The sequence below is a fragment of the Corvus moneduloides genome, chromosome 28, assembly GCF_009650955.1.
Source record: "Corvus moneduloides isolate bCorMon1 chromosome 28, bCorMon1.pri, whole genome shotgun sequence".
Taxonomy (NCBI): Eukaryota; Metazoa; Chordata; class Aves; order Passeriformes; family Corvidae; genus Corvus; species Corvus moneduloides.
In genome coordinates, this window is record NC_045503.1 from 3,470,420 (window position 1) to 3,493,336 (window position 22,917).

General features: G+C 60.4%; 1 protein-coding gene across 2 annotated transcripts in view; it reads left to right on the forward strand.

Annotated features, from left to right (window-relative positions):
• The first annotated feature begins 1,381 nt into the window (after window positions 1-1,381).
• Window positions 1,382-22,917, forward strand: part of EFNA2 (ephrin A2) — a 40,795-nt gene continuing 19,259 nt past the window's right edge. The window contains exon 1 of one of the 2 annotated variants that reach the window (XM_032092920.1): window positions 1,382-1,546. In XM_032092920.1, coding sequence (XP_031948811.1) covers window positions 1,425-1,546 — 122 coding nt within the window. In that variant the 5' untranslated portion in view covers window positions 1,382-1,424. The remainder of the gene's footprint in view (window positions 1,547-22,917) is intronic. The other variant, XM_032092921.1, reaches the window with a different exon arrangement.

Consider the following 22,917-nt stretch of genomic DNA (forward strand, 5'->3'; position numbering starts at 1 on the left):
ACCAAAAATCCCACTGGATTTTCCCTGTTCTCCCCAAGCTCTGTCCTTCCCGGAGCCAGACATGGCCCCACAGCAGCTCCAGGGCTTTGTGTTGTTCCCATCACTGTTTTCCAAGATTTCGACAAAGCAGAGTGATCCCTTAACACATTAATTTATCCTTGGATCAGAGGTGAAAAAATGTCCCTGCTGAGGGGGGGACTCTCTGTGTCACTGTCCATCTGTCTGTCTTTCCTTGGCACCTGCGGGTCACAGGACATGTCCCCATCCCCGTCCCCTCCAGCGCAAGCCCCTGACTGCCCCTCCGTCACATATCCCCCCCCATCACCCCCCGGGCACCCCAACCCCCCCCATCAACCCATCCCTTCCTCAAGGTAAAGGACCCCCAACCTCCCTCCTGCTTCCAAACTCCCCCCACCCACCCATGTGACCCCCCCCTTCCAAAATCCCAATCCCCTGCCAGTGAACCGCTTCCCTTCCCAAAGCCCCCCCGCTTTGCCAGCGTGACCCCTCCCCTTCCAAAGACCCCCCCGCCGGTGTGACCCCCCCCCTTTCCAAAGCCCCTCAGCCCACCCGGTGCGACCCCTCCCTTTCCAAAGACCCCCCCCAAGCCGATCGCTGTAACCCCCCCATGCAGCTCCCCTTCCCCGGGGGTTCCGGTTCGTCCCCCCCCCCCTGGGTGTGACCCCCCCCTCTTCGCAGACCCCCCCCCTCCCCGCCGGGGCGTGGCCGCGGGAGCGCGCGGGGGCCCCGCCCTGGGATCGCGCCGGGCGCGCGCGCGGCCGCCGGTGGCAACAATGTGTCAGAGGCGGGGCGGGGGCGGGGCCGGCGCGCGGCGGGGGCGGGGCCCGGGGCGGGGCCGGGCCCGGGGGCGGTCCCGGCGCGGGGGCGGTCCCGGGCGGGGGGCGCGGGCGGCGGGCGCAGCATGGCGCGGCGGCACTGAGCGAGCGGCGGCCTCCCGGCCCGGCCTTTGTCTCTCCGGTGTCCCCGGGGCGGAGCAGCCCGCGGCGGGGCCCGGGGCTGAGCCCGCAGGTGCGGCGGCAGCACCGGGGGCTCGGTACCGGGCGGCGGCGGCGGCGCCGCGGGGCTCGGAGGAACTTGGCCGAAGTTGGGCGCGGGGGGGGGGGCGGGCGCGGGAGGTGGTGGTGGGGGGGGGAAGGTTCCCGGTACCGGGGCGAGCCCGGGGCGCCGCGGCAACCGGGCCGGTCCCCGCCGCCCGAGCGCGGGATGCGGCTGCCCCGGCGCCGCCGCACCGCGGCCGTCCCCGAGTCCCCCCGCTGACGGCGCCCGGGGCCGCGGGCGATGGTGAGGGCTGGGCGCCCGCCCGCCGCCGCCGCCGCCCGCCGCCCGCCCGCCGTCCCCGGCCGGCCCCAGGGCCCCGCCGCCCCGTGAAGCGGCCGGAGCCGCGCCCGCCGCCCGCCGGGACGATGGTGCGCTGCGGGGCGGCCGCGCTGCTCGCCGCGCTCCTCGGCGTCTGCGTCTGGACCGACGAGACCGGGAAAGTTATCTCGGACCGGTTCGCCGTCTACTGGAACCGGAGCAATCCCAGGTGAGGCGGGGGGCGGCGGGGGCGGCCTTGGCGCCCGAGTTCCAGTCGGTGTTTCCCTCCGCACGCACACCCGGTGAGCGCCTGCCGCCGCCCGGTGACAGCGGCCGCCGCCGCCCGTGGAGGGTCGGGTCCCCCTCGAGGCCCCGGTGGGCTCCGGTGAACGGGCTGGGCGGCCCCGGGGAGGGGGGTGGTCCCCGGGGGTCCCTCCCCCGAAAGTTCCCGCGGAGCCCCCGGCGGACCGTCCCCGGGGGCTGCGGCAGCGCCGGGAGCAGCGCCGGGCGCGGGGCGCGTTCCCGGGGGCGGCGGGGGGGAGCGGGCGGCGGGGGCTGCGGCTCGGCCCCTCCGCGCCCAACTTCGGGGAAGTTCAAGTTCCTCCCCCCGCCACCCCGTCCCCCCCCGGTCCCTCTCCCGGGATGAAGGTTCTGCGAAAAAAACCCCTAAATCCGCCCAAAGCGGCGGCTGCGGAGGGGCGGGGGGGTCGGAAAGAGCGATTTGGGGGGAAAAAGGCAAAACGGGCCTGAGGGGGGCAGGGGGAGTGCGGAGCTGGGGATGCCCGGCCCTGCTGCTCCCGGGTCATTCCCATCCTGGAAGCACAATACCCACAGTTGGCTTCGTTTCCTGACTCCAGTTGGAATTTCGATTTTTCTGTCTGGTTTTTCCCCACCAAGTGGTTTTTTTTGCGGGGGACAAGAGTTTCGTTTCTCTCGTATTTCTTTGTTCATGATTTTGAAGAACCAAAAACTGTTGGTGAGTTGGGAGCAGGAGGAATTCTGCTCTGAGAATGTTCAGGTGGTTGGGACCCTCGGGACCCCCCACCCACCCCGTGGGGACACCCCTTGGGCTCTGAACGGGCCCGTTTGTGGGGATTCCTGTAAAAACAAAAAACCAGCCATCAAACCCCAAAATTCCGCAAAGTTCTCCCGAGCCTGGCACTGTCTGTGAGCGGCGAGGGATGAGCTCTGTGGGTGCTGCTGCCCCTGTGGCCCCCGGCTTTGGGCTGCCCTGTTTTCTGGGTCAAACGGGGGGTTCTTTGTCCCCCTCGGTCCCTGCGTGATGAGTGGCCTCGTAGGGCACGGCGTGGCCTGGTCCTCGTCCCCTGGGCTGCCAGCGACGTGAGGCGGCTCCTCCAGCACCGGGTGCCTCATCCCCTGCTGCCATCCATGAGGGGACCCTCGGTGGCACCTTCTCTCCCTCGATGACACCGGCGCACTTGGGCAAAGTTCCCGGCGGTGTTTCGACGCTGGGACACGCGTGGGGCCGAGGACCCTCAGCAGCACCCGGTGCCCGTCCAACCTCCACACGTGCCTTTGGGGGGACCCACCCGTGCCCCTCTCGCCGCCCCGAAATTGGGGCGAGCCCGTCCCTTTGTGCCTTGGTGGCGGTGCCTTGGCGGCGGTGCCTGCGCCGCGGGCCGCCCGCGGTGCATATGGATTTTATTATCTCCCTCACATTTTTGTGGGGGATTGTAAGAGCCAGGGAATTATATATTTTTTTTAATTTTTTTTTTTGTTTTTTTTTGCCCATTGCGAAGTTTTTGGTTTCGGCTCCTGGTGCTCCCCCCCCCCCCAGCTGCCACACTTTGGGCTCTTTGCTTTTGTTCTCCCAAATGCCAAACATGTGTGAGGGGCCCCCCCCGGTCCAACTCCGGCATCCCGGAGATGAGGGCGGTTGGGGCGGTGGCTGGGATTTGGCACCCAAGGGTTCCTGTGGCTGGGATTTGGCGCCCAAAGGTTCTGACGTTTGGGATTTGGCACCCAAGGGTTCCTGGGGATGGGATTTGGCACCCAAGGGTTCCAATGGTGGTGCCAACAGCCAAAAGTAGCCCCTTGGCCGTTGGTGATGAGCGTCCCGGGACCCGACACCGGTGATGGCGTCGGCTCCATCCCCTTCGCCCCCTCGTAGACGCCGCCGAGAATTTCTCCTCGAAAAACCCACGGTGGATCGTTATTCCATATACGTTTATATATTTATATATTTCTAAATCTGCTGTTGGCAGGGAAAATATTTTCGAGGAGCGGGGTGGGGGGGGGAAATAAAATGGAGCAGAGGGAAGCATGAGGGGCTGGGAGGGAAGAGCAGACAATGGCTGGTGGGTTCAGCAGGCACGTCCGCAGCGCCTGGCTCCGGGATGTGACCCAAATTTCCCCAATGTGGGAGCGCCCCGTGTCGCCAGCGCTCCCCGCCTGCGCCTTCGGCTCTCGGAATTCGAGGCAATTTATTAGGGGTTGCAAAGATTGAAATTGCCATTGAGTTTCCTGCTTATTCCCTTTTTGAACCCAGCGGTGGGTTTATTTTGTCTCTGGAGTTACTAGAAGACCGTCTCATTCTTAAAAATGAACGAAAAAACGTATTTATGCTTTTTCTGGTCTCTCGTTTTCATTCTTTTTTTTCCCCCCTCGCCAACACCTCATTTAGTGAGGGGGAAATAAAAAGGGGTTAAAAAAAAAAAGGAGAAAAGACCCAAGGTTAAAATGCCCTGTTTGAACCCACAGACCTTCTCTGCCGCTAAATATTTTTCCTCAGGTTTATACAGCAATCTGTATTTTATAAAGGACAGGAATAAATCTCATGGTCGATATGATTTGCCCAGATTAGAATAATTCTATATTTCGTAATTGGGGCTAAATTAAAAATAAGTGGTACCTCGGGATGCTGCAATTTCCCTGTTCTGGGGAGAGATTTAACCACTCGCTGTGGATTTACAAGGTTTATTTTTATTTTTAAATGGTTTCGTGAGGATGCGCTGGGAAACCGTTTGGCTGGATGGAACTCCTGGGTTATCCGGGAAAAAAACGAAGGATGATGAACGTGGAATTATATAATAACGGGCAGTTTCGGTACCGTGTGGAAGTGTGGATTTTTGCTCCGTGGCACGTACAGGCGCTGCCGATGGTCGCTCTCCGGGTGTGGATCCGTTGGCTGTGGCCGGGCCGGGTGCGGGTGGATCCATTGGTCGTGGATGCCATCCATGGATGGGATCTTGGGGCTCTTCCCAGGTCTGGCACCACGGGCAGGGGTCCAGCACGGTGGGCAGGGGTCCGGCAGCACACGCAGGGCTCTCCCCGCCGTCACTCCGTGTTTTCCAGCTGGTGGTGCGGGAGCCGCTCACCCATAGGTTTCCAGGGTGGATCTGCCTTGGGAGCCAAGCGGGTCGATCCGGGTGTCCTGGAGTGTGCAGCATCACCAGAGGGTTGGGGTGTCCAGTTTTGGCCCCCATTGCCCCCCACAGCACAGCAGGTTTAGGGTGGATGTCTCTGCGCGCGGCACCGCAACACGCGGCAAAAAATCAGAGATTTGGGAAAACCTCTGTGCTACGGGTGAAAAGGTCTGTGGGAAGGAGTGACCTGTCCTCAGAAGGTCTCCAGTCCTGTGATCCTGACCTGTGGCCTCATGGCCATGCTGGAAGGCCGAGGAAGGGCAGAGGGTTTGGGATTTGTTCCCGTCCCCCGCTCTGCTGACAGCCGGGTGACAGGCAGGGAATCGTCATTCCCGAATGCTGGTCGGTGTTCCTGCAGCAATCCCGCTGTCACTGCCGTGTGCTGGATCCACAGCGGGAATGTGCAAAGTGCCAGGGGTTTTCCTCCCTCCGTTCACGGCACAGATCCCTGGGACCGGGCGGGATCGTGCCCGTGGCCTGGTTTAATGCTGAGGTCACGGCGCTGCCTCCGAACGGTTCTTTTGCTGATTTCTGTATTATTTTTCGGTGTGGTTTGTGAGCACAGCTGGGATTTCTGTTCTGCTCCTCTGCACTCCCCAATCCTGGGATCGGGAACCGGAGAAATGGTTCCTAGCAGGGGGATTTGCAGAGCTGGGTGATGCTCGGGGCCAGCGGTTGACGGCAGGGCAGGACTTTGGGGGGTCCTTTGAGAGGCAAGGTGCCCGTGCCACAGGGGTGGTGGGGTTGGGGTGAAGGGGGCACATCTTGGAGGGGATTTGGATTGTGTTCCCAATTCCATTGGATTTTGTTCCCCTTTTTTCCTGCATTCCTATCTCCTGGAGCTGCAGCCCCGGCGCCTGCCGGTTGCTGGTGCTTTGTCCGAGAGCCCAGAGCTTGGTGCCCGTGGCCAGGAAAGCCATGGCCGTGACCGTGACCCACTGACCACCCAAGCCAGGGCCAACTTGCCCACCTGTGTGTCACGAGGGGCTGTGGCCAGGCCGCTGGTGGTTGTGTGTGCCACCTCTCCATCAAGGGAGCAAAGACGATGTCACGTCTGATTTTTCCAGGGCAATTTGGTGCTGCAGAGGGGTGGCTGAGCAAGAGGGCTCAGCTTGGGGGGATCCCACCCATGTCTCCGTGTTGGAGTGGGGCTGGATCCCCAAACCTCTGTGTCCTGGCTCTGGCTGGGACTTTTGGGGTCACCCCCATTGCGACATGTCCCCAGTTCTCTGTGTCCTCCCTCTCTGCTCCCACGGGCATCGTACTGGGGCCCACATCAGCCTCTGAAAGAATCATGCCCCGCTCCCCCCTTGGAGTGATTTTAATGTGAATTTAGCCCTGGCACTCGGGTTGTTCCTGTGTCACCATCGGGCTGAGTCCCCTCTCGGGGTGCCAGAGCGGTGCCGGGTGTTTGGGTGTGCCAGCGCTCGGCCTCATCCTGTGCAATCTCTGCTCTTTTAGTTTTCCTCCTTCTGTTCTCCCTTTGTGCCGAGATCACTCCCAGCCCTTCCCACCCCTCTTTTCCAGCCCGTTAAGCCGTGTTAGCAATTCCTCACCAGCCCAGGGCTGCGGCGAGTGGTTAATGGAGAGCAGACACCACCGGGCCGGCGTCGCTGACAGGATTCTCTCTCCGTGCCCGTCTCCGTCTCCGCCTGTCCCTTTCCAGGGACCGCAATTACATTCCCTGCTGGTTGCACATTTGGTATCCAAATGCCGGCCATGCGCCGCATCCTAATGCGAGGATGGGCTGGGGGCATGTGGAGCTGCTGGAGGGTCAGACGGTCCCCAGGACCACCCCCAGATCCCGGGGTGTCCTGGTGGGGGTGGGACACGCAGAGGGTGGGCAGTGGGAACGGTGCAGGGGGTGAGAGATGCCCTCAGGTACCTTGGAAACATACAGATTTATAGATATTTATATACAAATGTATTTATAGGTATGATATAAATTATATATTTATTTATTTATGTGGGTGTTTATTCACCCCCCACCCCCCAAATACACTTTACACACACAAATAACCCAGTGCCAGAACCCCCCCTGTGTGGCAATGCTGTGCCACCCCTGTGTGACATTCCCCTGGAATTCCTACCTGGGGGCTCCGGCATGTCCCTGGCTGTGGGTTTACCTGGCTCCAGGCACAGGTCCGTCCGTCTGTCCAGCTGTGTCCATCCCAGTGCCGCATCAGGAGCTGGCTGGAGCCGTACCTGCCTGTGCCTGACAAGGTTCAGCTGCTGGGTTGGCTGGAAAATTGCAGCAATTGTTCCTTAAATAGCTCCTTGTTCCTGATGGTGACAATTTCGGTTCTTTTGTGTTAGATATTAATCATGATTTCTGAGGCTCCGTTTTGATCCGAGCTGGTTTTCCCCACTCGGGGCAGAGATCCTGCCCTGCTTCGTTGGATTTTATGGGATTTAAGGAAGGCGAGCAGCTCGGAGCGCTGTTAGCTTCAGCCCCTAAGAGGAATTTAAATTCCTTTTCCCCCTTTGCCGTGACCCGGTGCTCATCCCAATGTCCGGCCGCTTCCCTCCGCTTGGAGATCCATCCCAAAAACAGGACCAGGCCCTGTTTGGCCTCTGCAAGTGCAGGGGGAAGCGCCATTCTCCAAGGATCCAGGCCAGATTATTGCCTGGAATCAATGATCTTGGAGCTCTTTCCCAACCCAAACGATTCCACGATTCTCCAGAACCGGAGAAGTGTCGGGGTGAGCCGGTGGCCACTTCGGCCTTTGCCAGTTGAACTCCGGAGGCGTCTCTGAACCCCCTCCAAAGCCAGGGCTGTGTTTAGGGCTGTCTGTGGGTCCAGACTCTTTGCCACCAGCTCAACTCTTCCGTTTTGGGGGACCCCGTGGCTGTTCCCCCTGGCTGGCTGGGAGCTGTGTCAGGGGCACGGCGCCCATGGGGCCGTTAGGGCGTGGGATGCACCAGTGCTGCTTTGATCCCGGCAGGAAAAGCGGGAAGGGATGAGGCTGAGAGCAGGGCAGTGGGATGGAGCCCGGACCGTGTCCCTGCTCTGTCCTGGCTTGTTCCCGGGTGGTCACAGTGTTGTTATTTATTTATTTCTCCTCCCTCGATCCCCCTTGGCTTGTTGCTGCTGCTGTGCCTGGGCTGCTAAAGAGCTTCCCATTGTTCCGGAGCTAATTACCTCCTAATGAGGCTCCCAGCTCAAAAGCCGAGTGGAGCAGAGGCTGTGGGGGGATGTGAAGGGGCTGTGCTGGGAGGGGGGTGAGGGCAGGGCTGGGGTCACCACCGGGGTCACCGCTGGGGTCAACTGATGGCTTCGGCTGTGCCGCCCCCACGGTGTGAATTGGGGCTGGCAGTGGAGAGATCCACGGCCATGGAGCTGCCGGCCTGGAGCTTCATCCCAAAGGGCAGCTGGGAAGTGGTTTTGCCAAAATTTTCTTGTTGAGCCCCAAACCCGGGGAGAAATCAAAGCCCCGTGGATTTTGGTGAGGTGGGGCTGTGCTGGTGCTCGGAGCCTGGGAGCATTCCCGGTGCCCCATCTGGGCCAGGTGTCACTTTTAGGGCACATCCTTCATTTTGGAGGTGGTGCTTAAACCAGGGGTCTTCGGAGCTTATCCCATCCGTGTGCTGGACAAATCCTGCTCCACTTTGCTGCTTCCCTCTTGACCTTATCCCATCCTGACCTTTTATTCCATCCCTCAGTGAGAGACTGGCATGAGCCCTGATCCTGATGGGATTCGCCACTTTGGCTGGAGGGAGCCAAGCAGTGTCCAGGAGTGTCCTTGTCCCCGCTGGGATGCGGAGCAGAACTTTGGGCTCTGCATCCTGGATCCTGCTCTGCCCCTGGAACATCCCGCGTGTCCCTCGGGGTTGCGGCGGCTCCTGTGGCTCCTCCATGTGCCGCAGACGTGATGGGGGGAAAAAAGGATCCTTCTCCAAAGGGATTGGGAAAGCCCCCACCTCCGCCCTGCTCCGATTGAAGCCGTGCTTTTGTGCCCCCGCACAGGGTGGGGGGTCCCGAACTTCAGAGGGGGACGAGGCGCTCAAAGCAACAACAGTGGGGGAAATCATTCCAAAGGAGGAAAATTTACTCCCTGGAATAATAATGAAGACGGGGGAATGAGTTCCCCTTCCCTGTGCCCTTGGCGGGTGCCCGGGGCACTGAGGGGTCCAGAGTGAGCCTCTCCAAGGGGTTGGAGGTGCTGGCAGTTTTGGGATCACCCCATCCGGCCCAGCTTGCCCATGGATCCATCTCCAGCTGCGCGACAAAGCCCGGGATCCGTGGCGCTGGGCTCTGGTGAAGCCAAATCAGCGCCGGGGCAGGGAGATCCACGCTCCCATTCCGAGCCCTCCTCAGATCCATTCGACGATTTCCTTTGGGTCGTTAATGAAGGGAGAGGGATGTGGAAACAGGGATTTAGACTCTTGGTTTTTTTGATTCCTCTCCTTTTAAATCTTTCCCCTCTTCCCGTGTTTGCTTCCCAAGGCGCCGGTGAGGCAGAGGAGCAGCAAGTGATGCCGCTGCTGGGAGAGGAACGGCCGCGGGGCCGAGCCACGTCCTGGTGGGGCTGTGCCGTGGTGGGATCCCGCGGGATACACCTGTGCCGTGGTGGGATCCTGTGGGATGCATCCCTACGCTCCCTCAGCACATCAGCTCTTCCTGACCTCCCAGTTTTCCACTTTCCTTGACGTTTCCAGCCGCTCTGGCCTTGTTTTGTTGGATTTTCCCGTTTTCCCTGCAGCCGTGACCTCCAGGCACATGCGGGTGTCCGTGCAAGCACTGGAGCTGCCCGTGCCAGGTCGGTCCCACCAAACACCAGCCTGGTGCTGGACCTGGAGCCGCCGCTCCCTGTGGATGCTGGCACCGGTATTCCCACCACCGGCATTTCCACCCCGGCATTCCCACCGCGCTGCCGAGGCGTTCCCAGGATCCGCAGAGTTTTACACCATCACTCAATATCTTTTTTGGTTTTGTTTGACTCCAGGAATGGACTTTTTGTTTCAACTTCTTCCCCACCAGCCCTGAAATCCCCCAGGAATCCAACTTTGGATTATTTTGGATCTTTTGTGCCAAACCCGAACCTCTCCTGGCTTCGATTCCCAGCGCGGCCAACTTGGGGAAAAAAGGGGAATAAATGGCAATGGGGGTTTTTAATGGCTGGGAATGGGGAAACCCCATTCCATCCCCAGCTTCCTCCTCCTGCTGCATCCCAATCGCCTCCTCCATCTGTTTCCTTGGCGTTCGGCTGAATTTCCCTGGAAATATTTTGCTGTTTCCCCCCAATACAACCAAGTTTGGTCCGATTTCTGTTTTTTTCCCCCTGCAGGAGAGGAGGAATTATCCGTCTCGGTTTATTTTTCCTTGAACATTACACGGGAGCAAAACTCACCCATGTGCTGGGAAAGAGATAAAGTGTTTAGACAGCAAATACAAATATTCCAGAGCACTCAGCCTGGCTACAGCGATTCCTGCCAGGATTCTGGATTCCGTGCCGTGTCTTCCAGGGGGGTTTTATTTAGACTGCCTTTTTTTTTTTTTTTTTTTTTTTATTATTTATCAAAAACCCTATTTATATTTGCAGTAAAATAAAATCAACCTGACCCTGTAGAGAACTTGAAAAAATCCCAATTCTTTCCTTTTCCAATCCTGTTTCCACTGAGGAAAAAAAGCCCCTGGACCTCGTGCCCTGCACAAAATCCAACCGCGACGGGATTATTCCGGCGGCTGAGCTTCTCCGCAGGCGCTGGGACGGCGCCGGCTCTGTGTGTCCCACCCCCCCAAAATCGGGATGCAGGGAAGCTCCTGCAGAGGTGGGGATGGAGCTGGGACCCCTGGGGTCTTCCCATGGGATTTTGGGGGCGCAGGCTCCCTTGTGCCTTGAGCACCCAAAAAGGGGTTTATGATTCTGATTTGATTTCAGTATTAAACGATGGATCAGCTCCCGCTGCTCCTCGGGAGCATCCCGGCTGTATCCCAGTCTCCCGTCAGTGTCCCAGCCCCGCTGGGGACCCCACGGGTGTCACTGTCACCCTGGTGCTGGGCGCTGGTGCTGTCAGGAGCTGAGGAAGCTCTTTCCCAGCCAGCTCGATAATCCCAATTATTATCTGGATTCTCGATCAGGGTTGCTTATTAAACTTGGCACCGCTGGCTTTGCCGTTCCGGCCGCCTGCCTCGGCAGAGGGATTTATCTCCTGCCGACGCGGGAAGGAAATTGAGTGGAAAAATGCGGGGCAGAGCCCCCCGGGACGGCGCAGGGGGGGCTGGGGGTACCCGGCTTCCAAAGGGCCGGGAGATGCCGGCACAGCCCCAGCGGTGCCGGGGTGGGTTGGTGGAGCCGCCCGGGCCGTGTCCGTGTGTCCTTTTCCATCCCTCTGTCCCCACCCTGTGCTGGCGGAGCAGCCCTGCTCTGGGATGGGCGTTTTTATTCCAAGGTTATTTTGGAATGGTCGATGCTTTTGTGCCATACAGCCGTGGTTATTTTCCCTTCTCCCTGGAATCTAAAGGACCTTTTGTCAGCCCCTCTCCCCTTTCGCACCAGGAATATCAGCTTTTTCCATATCCAGGCCTTTCCGCTGGAGCTCCCTGCTTCCCATCCCACAAACCTTCCTGGTTTGCTCACCGACCCTTCTTCTCACATTGTACCCACAAACTGGGTTTTGTTTTTACCCGACACGGCGCCGGAGCTGCCCGAGCCAGGGCCGATGTGCCGACCCTTCCAAAGGGGCTTTTCCCAAATTTCACCCAGATCTCAGCACCGATCCAGCAGGACATCCAGGAGAGTAGGGCGGGAGGTGGGATAGATGCCCCTGGGAAAAGATGCTCTCCCGCAGGGCTTCTCTCCCTCTTGGTATTTGGATGTTTCAGTTTTCCTGTTGCTCTGCTCTGCTTTTTCCTGCCTTTCCACCATTTTTTCTGCATTTTAAAAACACCTGTACAAACCCTTTAACTGGAATTCCCTCTTTTTTTGTGTCCGGCTGCTCTCCCGCCCCTGGGATCCCTGTTTTAGGGTGGGGGCTCTCCCCCGTCCCCTCCCCACGTTGCTGCTGAGGGATTTGGGTGAGGACTGGGTTGGCTCCAAAGTCCTTTATTTGGGAAGTTACCGTTATCCTGAACCCTGCAAGGATCTTCCCTCGGGAGCAGCCTCGTGCTCCAGGGCTTGGTGTCCATCTTGGGAACGCTCCAGGCTCCCTCCTTGGCTTTTTCAAGATGCTTCGTGCCGGGTGGTTGGGAGAACCTGCTGCCCTCTGGCTCTGGCTGAGGGGCTCAGGATGGAGCCGTGGCCCTGCCAGGCTGTGCCTGTGACTGTCCCAGTGCCCGTCCCATTGTTGTGGAACCGCCATCGGATACGGCACTGGCTCATGGGAATTCTGGCACCGGCTCCGGCTGCAAATGCTGGTCAAAATGGTGCTCCCGTGTGGTTTCCAACAGAGAATCCAAGCCTGTCAGGAGCAGAAATGGCTTCTGGCTCCAGGCTCCATCCATGTCTCCATTGGATCACCGTGGGGATTGGTTTGGCCGGAGCCGCGCGGGTGCCGAGCGCTGTGGAACACCAGGATCGTGTGCTCCGCCACTGCCCTGGCATTGCTCCTGACCCTTTGAGGTGGGATTTAAGGCTAAACTGGAAGAGTTGGGAGCAGATTTGGGAGCAGGATCTGTGCTCTGGAGGCAGCACCCAGCCCAACCAGTGCTGGCCTTCCTAACGCCCACTGCCGCAAGTGACCTTCACCTCGGGCCAGCTCCCGACTTTCCCTGCCTGCTCTTCCTGGCATTCCCAGCTTTCCCCTCTCCGTGGTGGTTCCTGGGGTCAGTTGCCCTCAGTTCCAGCCACCCAACCGCTGCCTCTCCCAGCTCATCCCGCTGCCATCTGCAGTTTTCCATTGTTCCTTGGCTCTTCCCGGCGCTCCCTCCGGTGCTGGGATGCGGAGCGCCGGCAGTGGGGGATGTCCGGGGCCCAGTGTCACAGCCAGGGTCTGGACTCTGGGAAAATCTGGACTCCATTTCAAAGCTGATTAATGATAATCATAAATCATAATGTTGTCTCTTAAGATAGAAAGCTTTGGATCGGGAGCAGGGACTCTTATCCTGCGAGCTGGGGGTGATCCTGGATCTGGCTTCCAGCTCATTACCCGGAGACAAATGGCTTCTCCCTCCCCCAGCCTCAGTTTCTCTGTGGGTAAGGTGAGGATCGCTGCCAGGGGCTAAATTAGGGAATTAATGCTGGTGGAGTGATTGAGAGATGGAGAAGGACGTGGCTCTCACAGCGCCATGTCCCGCTACACAGCGCGTCTGCCCGCTCCGGGGCCGCGGGTGGGAATTTCGGCCGGGAGCAGGGATGGGGACGTCCGCAGTGAAGCCCCTTCTTCGTGTCCACAGAGCCCAGGGCTCCACGAGGAGGGACCGGAGCCCCCCAGCTCATTCCATGCTGGTTTGGGATCTGTGTGGGGACACGGTGATCAGATCCCTGGCTGATTCCGGCGTGCATCCCGCATCCAGGTGGTTTGGCAGCGCCAGAGCCCAATTCTTTCTGGCTTCTTCCTGGCGTGTCCCTCGCTGCCCCAAAATCCCGGTGTCACCGAGTCCCCGTTCCCGTGGGAGGGGAATCCAGCTGCATGGATTTTTGTGACTTTTTTTATATTTTTCCTCAAACGTTGTAATATTTGTTCCACTGTATAAATCACTTCCTTGCTCTGGGTGGAGGGAGGATTTATGGGCACAGGTGGGAGGAACGCGGCTCCCGGGACCGACCTGCTGGAATGGTTTTGAGGCGGTGGCCACAGCAGCCATTCCAGCCAGGGGAGAGGGCTCGGGCTGGGAATCCTGCCTGGAGATGTGATGGGAGCAGGGATGGACCCGGCTGGGATGGCCTGAGGTCAGCACATCTGTGGTGCTGCTCGGGGTTTTCTCCGTGCTGGAAAGTGGCACCGACAGGTTGGACCCCAAACCATCGTCTGCTGGAGGACCACCAGGAAAGGGGGTTCCAAAGCCTTTTCCAAGTCCCTCAAAGGCCAGTTTAAATCCTGGGAAGGGTCTGCTTTCCCCCTGTAGCCGTCAGTGTCACGCTGGGGCCATGGGAATGTCACTGGGGACACGGGAATGTCGTTAGGAGGCTGCTGATGATGGCGACCCCAGGGCGAGGGGGCCGGGGGGTGTCAGGATGTGTGGGGATGCTCAGCCCTGGGGACACCCAGCCGAGGCTCTCCCTGCTCCCGGGGGGCCAGGCCAGCTCCGGGGGGATTTTCCCTGCACCAGCGCTACCCACAGCAGCACAAACGAACCAAGTAATTGGCAACATGGAAATATTTTGTGCTCATTAAGCAGTGGGAAGCGGCGGGTGAGGAAGCGGCGGGTGGGGAATCCGGGTTCTCCGGCGGGGTTCTCCAGAGCCGTGTTCTCCAGCGGCAGTCCCGGTGACCCAGGGCAGGGAGCACGGAGTGGGAGCACCCCGGGATGGGGGGCTGGTGGTGGGAAGGAGATGGAGGAGCCAGATCCCAGCACCGCACAGTCGGGAGCTCCGTGTGTTGGGGACAAGGACAAACCAGGGCAGCAGGGGGATCCCGGCCACTGTAGGGGGGCAGCGGGGGTCACCCCCCATTTCTCCCAATTCCCGTAAATCCCACGGATTAAAACTTGACACATCAGCTCTCAGCAGCTGCCTTGGAGCTCCCCAACTCTGGCACTGCCGATTCCCGGGAGCGGCGCCGAGGGGAGCCCCGGGGGACTCTGCATTCCCTCTGCTCCCAGCAGTGGAAGCGAGGGGTGATCCCTGAGGATCCTGTCCCTGTTCAGGGGATCCCAGAGGGGTCCCCCCGCCATCCTCAGCCCCCAAGCACGTGCTGGCGGTGCCGGGGCCCCGGCGTGGTGCGGGGAGCCCAGCGGTGCTGCAGGCGGGGGAAGCTTTATGGCTGTAGTTAAAGTGACTTTATGATATTGTATCTGAACAATTGCCGGCTATTATCCGGATCGATGCCGCGGGATTGAGACGCCGGTTGATAACCCAGGCAGGGCTCTAATCGCTTTTAAACTGCACAGGGTTGGTGGGGCTTTCCATAAAACCCCTCGGTGGTTTCTGTTTTAACAGAAAACCCCTGGCTCTGGTGCGTTTTCCCCCGGGACATCCCTCTGTGGGTGCAGGTTTGTCCCTCTCCACCCTGCCCTGGGTGGGGATCAGGATGCTGGGACCTGGCTCGGGAATTCTGCGTTCCTGGGCTCCGGGCTGCCCAGCACTGCTGGGTCCTGCCCTGCTGAGGAGCGAGGGGCAGATTTTGGGATCCTGTTCCCACCTTTGCCTGGCTCGCAGCGACCTTGGGTGAGTCACATCACCTCCGCACACTGGGTTTTCCGTAGCTGTGAAACGAGGACAGTGATACCTTTCCCACCTCGCAGAGGGGTTGGGAGGCTTAATTAGTTAATGTTCGTAAAGTGCTTTGAGGATTAATTAATATTGTGACTCTAATTTTTTCCGATGGTGAAACGCCACTTAAATATCTCCGCGCTGGTTCCTTCCTCCCTGACCCTATAAAGCAAATCCACCCGGGAACGTCACTGGTCTCTGCAGGAGCCGTGTGGCCCTGTCCCTGCCAGGTGTCACCTCCCCAGTGCTGAACTGGGAGGCACTGGTGCAGGGGCACTGGTACGGGGGTGTCCCAGAGCGTGGGGTGCAGCTCTGCATCCCGGCTTCCCAGAGTGTCCACCTGAGCCTGACCCTCCTTGGCCAGGCTTTCCGTGCTGGGAGCCATTCCTATGTTGGGATGAAGCCATTGTCACCTCCCTGTGACACTGCCCGTCCCTGCCCAGCCTGCTCGGGCACCTCTGGCAACCCCCGAGGGCTCCACCTGCTCGGAGGCTTCTGTGGGAAACCTCCCTCGGCGAATTCCACATTCTGTGTCCGATCCCATCCGGCATTTTGGGGGCTGCTGGGCTGGGAGGGGGCTGTGGGACCTGGCTGGCGGGTTGGGGACGCTGTGCTGGGCATGATCCAAAGCTCTGGGCAGCCTTTGGTGGCACAATCCCAGCTTTCCCAGTGGAAAGAATCCGTTGGGATCGCACCTGGCTGGGACACGGCCGGCAGGCGCGGCAGGGCGCGTTCCGATGTCTCCGTTCCCGTGTGCCATCAGTGGGGTCGCTGACGGGCAGCTGTGGTTTCCTCCACGGTGATTTCTCAGCAGTGGCTCTGCTCCTGTCACACTCTCCTGTGTGAGCACGGAGGGGACGGGGACAGCAGAGGGTGCCCGCGATGGCAGCGCCATCCCCCAGCCCCTTGGGGTGCGAAACCCGGGATTAGCTCAGCTCCAGTGCTGGGAGGGTCTTGGGCCAGCACTGGTGGGAGGTTTCCTGCTGGGAGCAGCCCAGGAAAGAGCTGAGTGTGTGTCCCAGCTCTGGGTGACCTGAGAGATCCCAGCCTCTGGCTCTGGCACAGACCGGGGGTGTTTGGCCCTCTTGGAGTTGTGGGAACTCTGAGAGGGGCTGGGGGAGGGAGCGGGCGGGGGGACGGTCCCAGGTGGGACGGGCTGGTGGGACATGATGGAGCCCTGGGGCTGGAGAATCAGGGACGGCAGGAGAATTCCCAGTCGCAGCGCACTGGAGGGAACTGGGACCCGCCATGGAGAGAGGAAGAGGAGGAGGGAGGTCTGGAGGGAGCCACCATCCTCTTCCCTGGAGCTGCTGGGTGGAGCCGGAGGAGAAGGAGCATCTGGGGCAGGAGAGGATGAGCCAGGAGGGTCCAGCCCTGGTTGATGGTGCCTGTCCCTGGTCAATGGCTCCTGTCCCTGGTTGTCACCAAGCCCTGGTGGTGGGAGGAGAGGCACGTGCAGGGTCTCAATCCCAGCTCCTCCACGGGGTTTGGGACAGGACACACCGACGTCAGCATCCCCATGCCTGGACCCTGCTCCGTGCCATTAATGACATCCCGGCAATTAAACTGGAACTAATGCAACGATAAAAATAACCCGCTGTCCTTCTGCAGCGCCGCATCCCACAAGCTCAGAGGTGTTTAAAAACCCATTTAACGCCAGATCCTGGGCGTGGGGTGCCCCAGGGTGGCACCGGGATCTGCGTGGCCACAACCGGGTTTTCCAGCCCTGACCCGTTCCTGGCTTTCTGCAAGGTGCGAACACCGCCAGTTCCCTCCAGTGCAGAGACTGGTTTACCAACTGCTGTGTTTTAAATAATCTAAATTACATGAATATTTTATTTTTCTTCTTTCTAGAGTTGTGGAATTCCCAGGGGTTGGTTTTCAGGCTTTTCTCCGTAATGGAGGAGCAGGAACGCATTCTTTTAATGGTAATTGAGATTCTTGCATCATTGCAGGACTTGGGAGCTGGATGGGCTTTAAATAATGGGAGAGGGGGGGAATTCAGGTTCTGGCTCCTCAAACGGGTTTTTTGAGGTTTTTAGGTGGTTTTCCTGAATCTCGTGGAGGTTGGAGGGGCTGGAAAGCTGTGTCTCTATCCCACTGCCCTAGGAACCTTCCCCAAAGCAGGAGGTGACTTGTGAGGGTGACAGGGACCTGTGGGTGTGGTGTCCTTTGGGAAACCTCTCGGGAATGGTGCTGGGGATGACCTGTGCTGTGCACCCCATTGTTGGAGCCGCCTGCCAGCCCTTCCCCAACCCGTGTGTGCCTGGATATCGGAGCTGGGTCCTCCCAGGCTGAGGTTTGGGGTTTTTCATGGCTTTGTTGCCTTCTGCCTGACACGGTGCGTGCCCAACCCGGAGGACACCCATCCTGGTGGGCACCCATCCCTGCTCTGCTGCAGGAATGCTCGTGGAGCGTGGGAGGGGTTGGTATATGAGAGCAGGGTGGTTTTGGAAGGGGCTGAGCAGGATGAGGATGAGCAGGGGGTGGAGCGTGGCTGTGCCAGCCCGGGGGTTCCTGTCACTGTGAGTCCCCAAACCCAGAGCACAGGAGCACCATGGCAGAGCTGGCATTGCCACTCCCGTGCCCTCCTGAGCTGCCTTGTCCCTCTGCTGCCTGTGCGATGCCAGATCCTGGCAGGGCTGGTCCCCACCAAGGCCTTGTGGGGTGGTGGAAGGGGCTGCTGAGCACTTTCTGGATGGGGGGATGCGGTTTCCGGCTGCTGGGGGGAAACATCTGGATCCAATTCCTGCTCCACGTGCAGCTGGCCGGGCCGGACCCGCTCCTGCCGCACGGCGTGACGGGAGCGGCTTTGCTGCAGAGGGACACACAGGGACCCTGTCCTGGGGTTGGGAGCCCCATGCCAAGTCCCCGTCCCACTGGGAGCCCTCCTGCTACATTCCCATCCCACTGGGAGCTCCAGCACTGCATCCTGATCCAGTGGGAACCTCACCACTGCATCCCCATCCCAGCAGGAGCCCCAGCACTGCATCCTTATCCTGGTGGGAGTCCCTGCACTGCACCCCCATCCCGTGGGGAGTCCCAGCACAGCATCCCCGTCCTACTGGGAGCTCTGCCACTGCATCCCCATCTCCGTGGGACCCCTGCCGTCCTGCCCTGGAGCTCCCCTTGTCCCGGTGCCATCTCTGGGGACTGCCGGTGCCCATTCCCGGTGTGCTGCCGCCCGGGGCGGGGGCGGGGGGAGCCGCTGCCCGCCGTGCCTTTTGTCAGCCTCGGAGAAGTTGACCTTGAAGCGCGCTGGCAGAGCCCTGCAGCTTAATCGTGTTAGAGGTGTCTGACTGCGGCTCGCGCGGCTCTACCTGAGCGGCATCAGCAAGGGGGACGCGGCGGGCTCGCCGCCCCGGCTCAATAATTGATGCGTTTTTCTCAGCTCCCCCTTCCGTGAAAGGAAACCCAAGTGCTGGGTGGATGGCAGGGGCCAGGAGGATGGCAGGACTAGGAGGATGGCATTGCTGGGATGATGGCAGGGGCCAGGAGGATGGCAGGACTAGGAGGATGGCATTGCTGGGTGGATGGCAGGGCCTGGAGGATGGCAGGGGTAGGAGAATGGCAGGACTGGGAGGATGGCAGGACCGGGAGGGTGGCAATGCTGGAAGCATGGCAGGGATAGGAGGATGGCAGGGCCAGGATGATGGCAGTGACATGGGATGGGAATGGGGATGGGAATGGTGAGGGGCTGGGTGCCACGTGGATGCTCTGGGATGCCATCCTGGGGTCACCCCGCTGTGGATGGGGACGTGCCGAGGGTACTCTGCGGTCACGAGGAGACACGCGGAGGTGGGAGCAGCCCCTTGGGTGCCCTCCTGCTCTGCCCAGCTTCCTCCCCATGGGAAGACCCCAAGCACTGCATTTCCACTTGCTTTTTTCGGGAATCTCTGCAGAAACCCTCAAACCCTGAATTCCCACGGAAGCACCGAGCAACCTCACACCGAGCATCTCCCTTCTCCTGGGAGCACCTCCTGCCCCAGAGCCTGGCAGTGCCCCCTTAGTGCCTCCACCACAGCCCCCTTGGTCTCTCCTGCTCCCACCTGGATCCCCGTCACCCTCAGCCACCCTGGACCCCATGCTGGGGACACTGGCCCTGGGTGTCCTCTGGCTCAGCCCCTTCACGCTGGGCAGAGTTGTTTTGCCTCCCTACAACCCTTCCTCCCTGCCTCCCCCCTTTTCCCCCCTTTCCCCTCTTAGCCAAGCGCACAGGGAAGGGGAGAGATTTTAACCTTCTGCCTGGAACCAATTAAAAAGGTCTTTCCACAGAGACGAAAGTGCTCGTGCACCTTTGTGTGCTGCGAGCGGGGGGAAGAAAGCAGAGGCGGCCTTTGAAGGGGGGATGAGGTCCCTCCGCTGGGACCCCTCCGGGCTTTCAAAGCCTGCGTTATTTCTTTATTTTTAAATAGCCAAATTAAAGTGCCTCCCGCTTCCTCCCCTCCCCGTTTGCGCGGCAGCACGTGGCCCCTGCCAGCTGCGAGGGGGGATGCGGGCACGGCTGGTCCTGTTCGGGGTGTTCTGGTCACCAAGAGGGGTCAGGGCGTTGCCCAAAAGCCAGCTGGGACCCCTGTGGGATGGGGCAGAGCATCCCTGCTTCCTGCTGGGGTTGCAGAGGCGCTGGCAGGGTAGCATTGAGGTTGTTCTGGCTGAGCCAGGGCAGGGGCACGCTGGACCCCTGACCAGGGCAGCCCCCTCCTCACCTCAGTGCAGCCCCCCCAGTCACTCAGTGCAGCCCCCCACTCACCCCAGCACCACCCCTGCTCACCCCAGTGCAGCCCCACGGCCAGGGCAGCCCCCTCTCACCCAGCAGAGCCCTCCCTCACCCATCACAGCCCCCCCGCCACCCCCCGCCCGCCATCCCTTGAACTCAACCAGCCGAACGCATGAGTGGGTTTCTTCAAAGGGCCCCCCCCAAGCCCTGTCCCCCCCTGCCCTCCCCGCCACCCCCTGCCCAGCCCCGTAAGCCCCCGCTGAAAAGGCCGCAGAACAAAGCACAGGAAGGGATTCCGGTGGTTTCCGCACGGACCTGAATGTGGAGTCGCTCAATGGAAGAGGAGCCACGACGCGCCGGCGCTTTTCATCCCCGCATCCCGCTCCGGCTGCGGGGGCTGCGAACCGAGCGCTGCCTCCCCGCGCCCCCGGCTCCTTTCTCCTTTATTTTATTTATTTAATTTTTTTTTTTTTTTTTTTAAATATGGTAGTCTCAGATTTATTTTTCCACAGTGTAATTCTGAAAGACAGCGGGGATGAATTATTCATTCCCCCTCTCCGCCTTTGCATAAAATCCCTGCCGGGGAGGGGGCCGTGGCGAATGCGTTTGTGTGCAGGGCTGGGCCAAGGGGAATGGAAATCGGTGTTTGAGGTTTAGGTGGGGGCACTGGGTGATTTTTGGGGTTGGAGCACGTGGGACGAGGCCAGGAAGTTTCTAGCGGGGAATTGTTCCTTTTCCAAAGCTGCCACGGAGTGGAGGGTCCCGGGCTGTGGGGGCTGGTGGGTGACCCCAGTGTCTGGGTGTTGGGTCCGGGTCTTGTGTGCATCTGGGGGGCTCCAGGGTGGGCACCGCGGTCCTGGCTTCATCCCTCACCCACTCATGGCTGTGGGTGAAAAGAGAGGAAAAAGTAAAAAAAAATACCCTTTTTTCCTAAATTTCTCCTAAGTTAAATGCTCCTTTAGCTCGACCTGGGGTGTGAAGCCGGGCTGAGGAGGAGGAGGGATTTTTCAAAGAGTTGGATGGCTTTGGCAGGGAGACCTGTGGCTGCTGCTGCCTTCATCCCTGTCCTGCCACTCCCTTCATCCCCATCATTCCAGAAGCATGTTCCCCACCGTCTACCTCCAGAACCCCCTGCTCTATGCCCTTCCCTGGGGACACAGGGGCAGCTGGTGCCACCACTGACCCCTGGCATGGCCATGCCCGGACCTTGGAGTTGGCTGCCAAAACCTGATGGGAGAGGGGAAAAAAGGGGATGAAGCAAGGGGAGGAGGGGTCAGGGGGTGAATCTGTTCGAGGGGAGGCAGCACCCCGGGCAAGGCTTTAATCTGATTAGTCTTGGAGTGAATGGACGAAGTGAAAAGGCTTAAACCTCAGTGAAAGGAGAGGGGAGGAGGGGGGCACTGAGAACTGAAGACCCCGGCCGGTCGCGCCAAATTAGGTCAAATTTGGCCAGTGGGACACAAGGGGAAGGAATAAGGGGGGAAGAGTCAGGCGAGGAAATCAGCGTGGATCTGCTGGCCCTGTGACCTCCCCGGGACCGCAGGGCTCTGTGCCTGTGTGTCCCCTCCCTTCCCGGGACCCTCCAGCCTGGCCCTGTGGCGGAGGTGCCGGGCAGGAGCCCCCCTCGCTGCTGGCTGTCACCTGGGGTGGGGACAAGGAGCTTCCCCGGGGCCCCACCCGGACCTGCTGGGTTCAGGGGGAGCTCCTGGAGCCTGCGGGGCCCCGGGGCTGGAGCAAAGGGCTACCGGGGGGTGCTCCCTGCGGTCCCCTCGGCGGGGGTGGCCGCCCTCCCTTCCATCCCGTTCTGCACCCCATCGATCCTTGCCCCGATCGATGGGCGCTTCCCTGCGGGCGAGGGGCGGTGCTGCCCGGCCGGGCAGGAGAAATGGCTTTTCGCAGAGCCTGGAGCGGGATCCAGCATCGATCTCTGGTGGCTCGTCAGAGATCAATTAGGCCGGTCATTAGCCGTGCCCAGAGCGCAGCGGGGGCCTGGGCTGCGAGGGGAGCGGGGAAATGCCAGGCTGGCAGAGGGTGCCCGCAGGCACAGGATGCTCGGGCGCTGCCCAGCTCACACGTCCCACCCTGCACATCCCCCAGGCCCTTCCCTGCCTCAGTTTGCCAGATCAGAGCTGGGCTAGGGGGTGTTCCAGCATGACCCAGAGTCTGGTGGTGGTCCTGGGGCTGTGAGAGCCTCGTGGCAGCCTCGTGGCTGGGCTGTTCCTGGCTCTGCTGCAGCATCCTCCTGATGGGAATGTTTGTTTATCAATCCCTTCGGAGCCGTCCAAGGAGCAGGAAAGGGCCGGGCAGGAGCGTGGCTGTCCCAGGGGCTGACGAGTGACAGGGTGTTCACAAACACAGGGCGTGTGTCCGTCGCACCCGGGCATGTGTCCGTCCTGGCTTAGGGAAAGCAGCGTGTGGGAGGCCCCGTGGGATGGAGCGCGGAGGAGCACGGCAGTGACCAGGTCGTTGTCCTGCTGGGAGGCCAAGTGGAGTGGCTGAGACCACCCAGGCACTGCTGAGAGGACTGGACAGGACACCCAGGACAGGAGAGCACGGGCAGGGATTGCCAGGGCAGCCCCGGCTGGGAGAGAGCCACAGGCACTGCATGGTGGGGAAGCAGGAATGGTGCCTGGAGGGGTGTGGAGGGCAGCAGGACCAACGTCACCTCTCAGCCTTGAGATTTTAAGGCTGTGAAGGACCTGCAGGTCCTTGGCATCTGTGCAGGGACATGTTGTGAGCAACCTCTGGATCTCTCTGACCTGGCATCCTCCTAACCTGGCATCTTCTGGCATTGCCCATCTCTGGCATCGCCCATCCCCAGCATCCCCCAGCCTCATCCTGTGCCCATTTTCCCTCCCTGGCTCAGGGTTTGTGCCCGTCCAGGTGCACTCCTGGCAGCAGAGGATGGCAGGAGCAGCCACCATGGCACAGCGTATGACATCCACCCTCTGTGCCACTGCCCTGTCATCCTCCCATCCTTCCCCCAGCCAAAACCCAGCTGCAGAGCGGAGCTGAGCAGAGCAAACCCTTGTGTTCGGGGAGGGTGACCTGGAGCAGGTACCGCCTGCAGCAGCCGCCTGTGCCCGCGAGCTGCAGCTTCTAAGAAACAGAAAATAAGGAGAGTTTCAAAAAGGAAAAAAAAAAAAAAAAAAGGGAAAAGTTCCCCGATTACATCTGGTGAAGT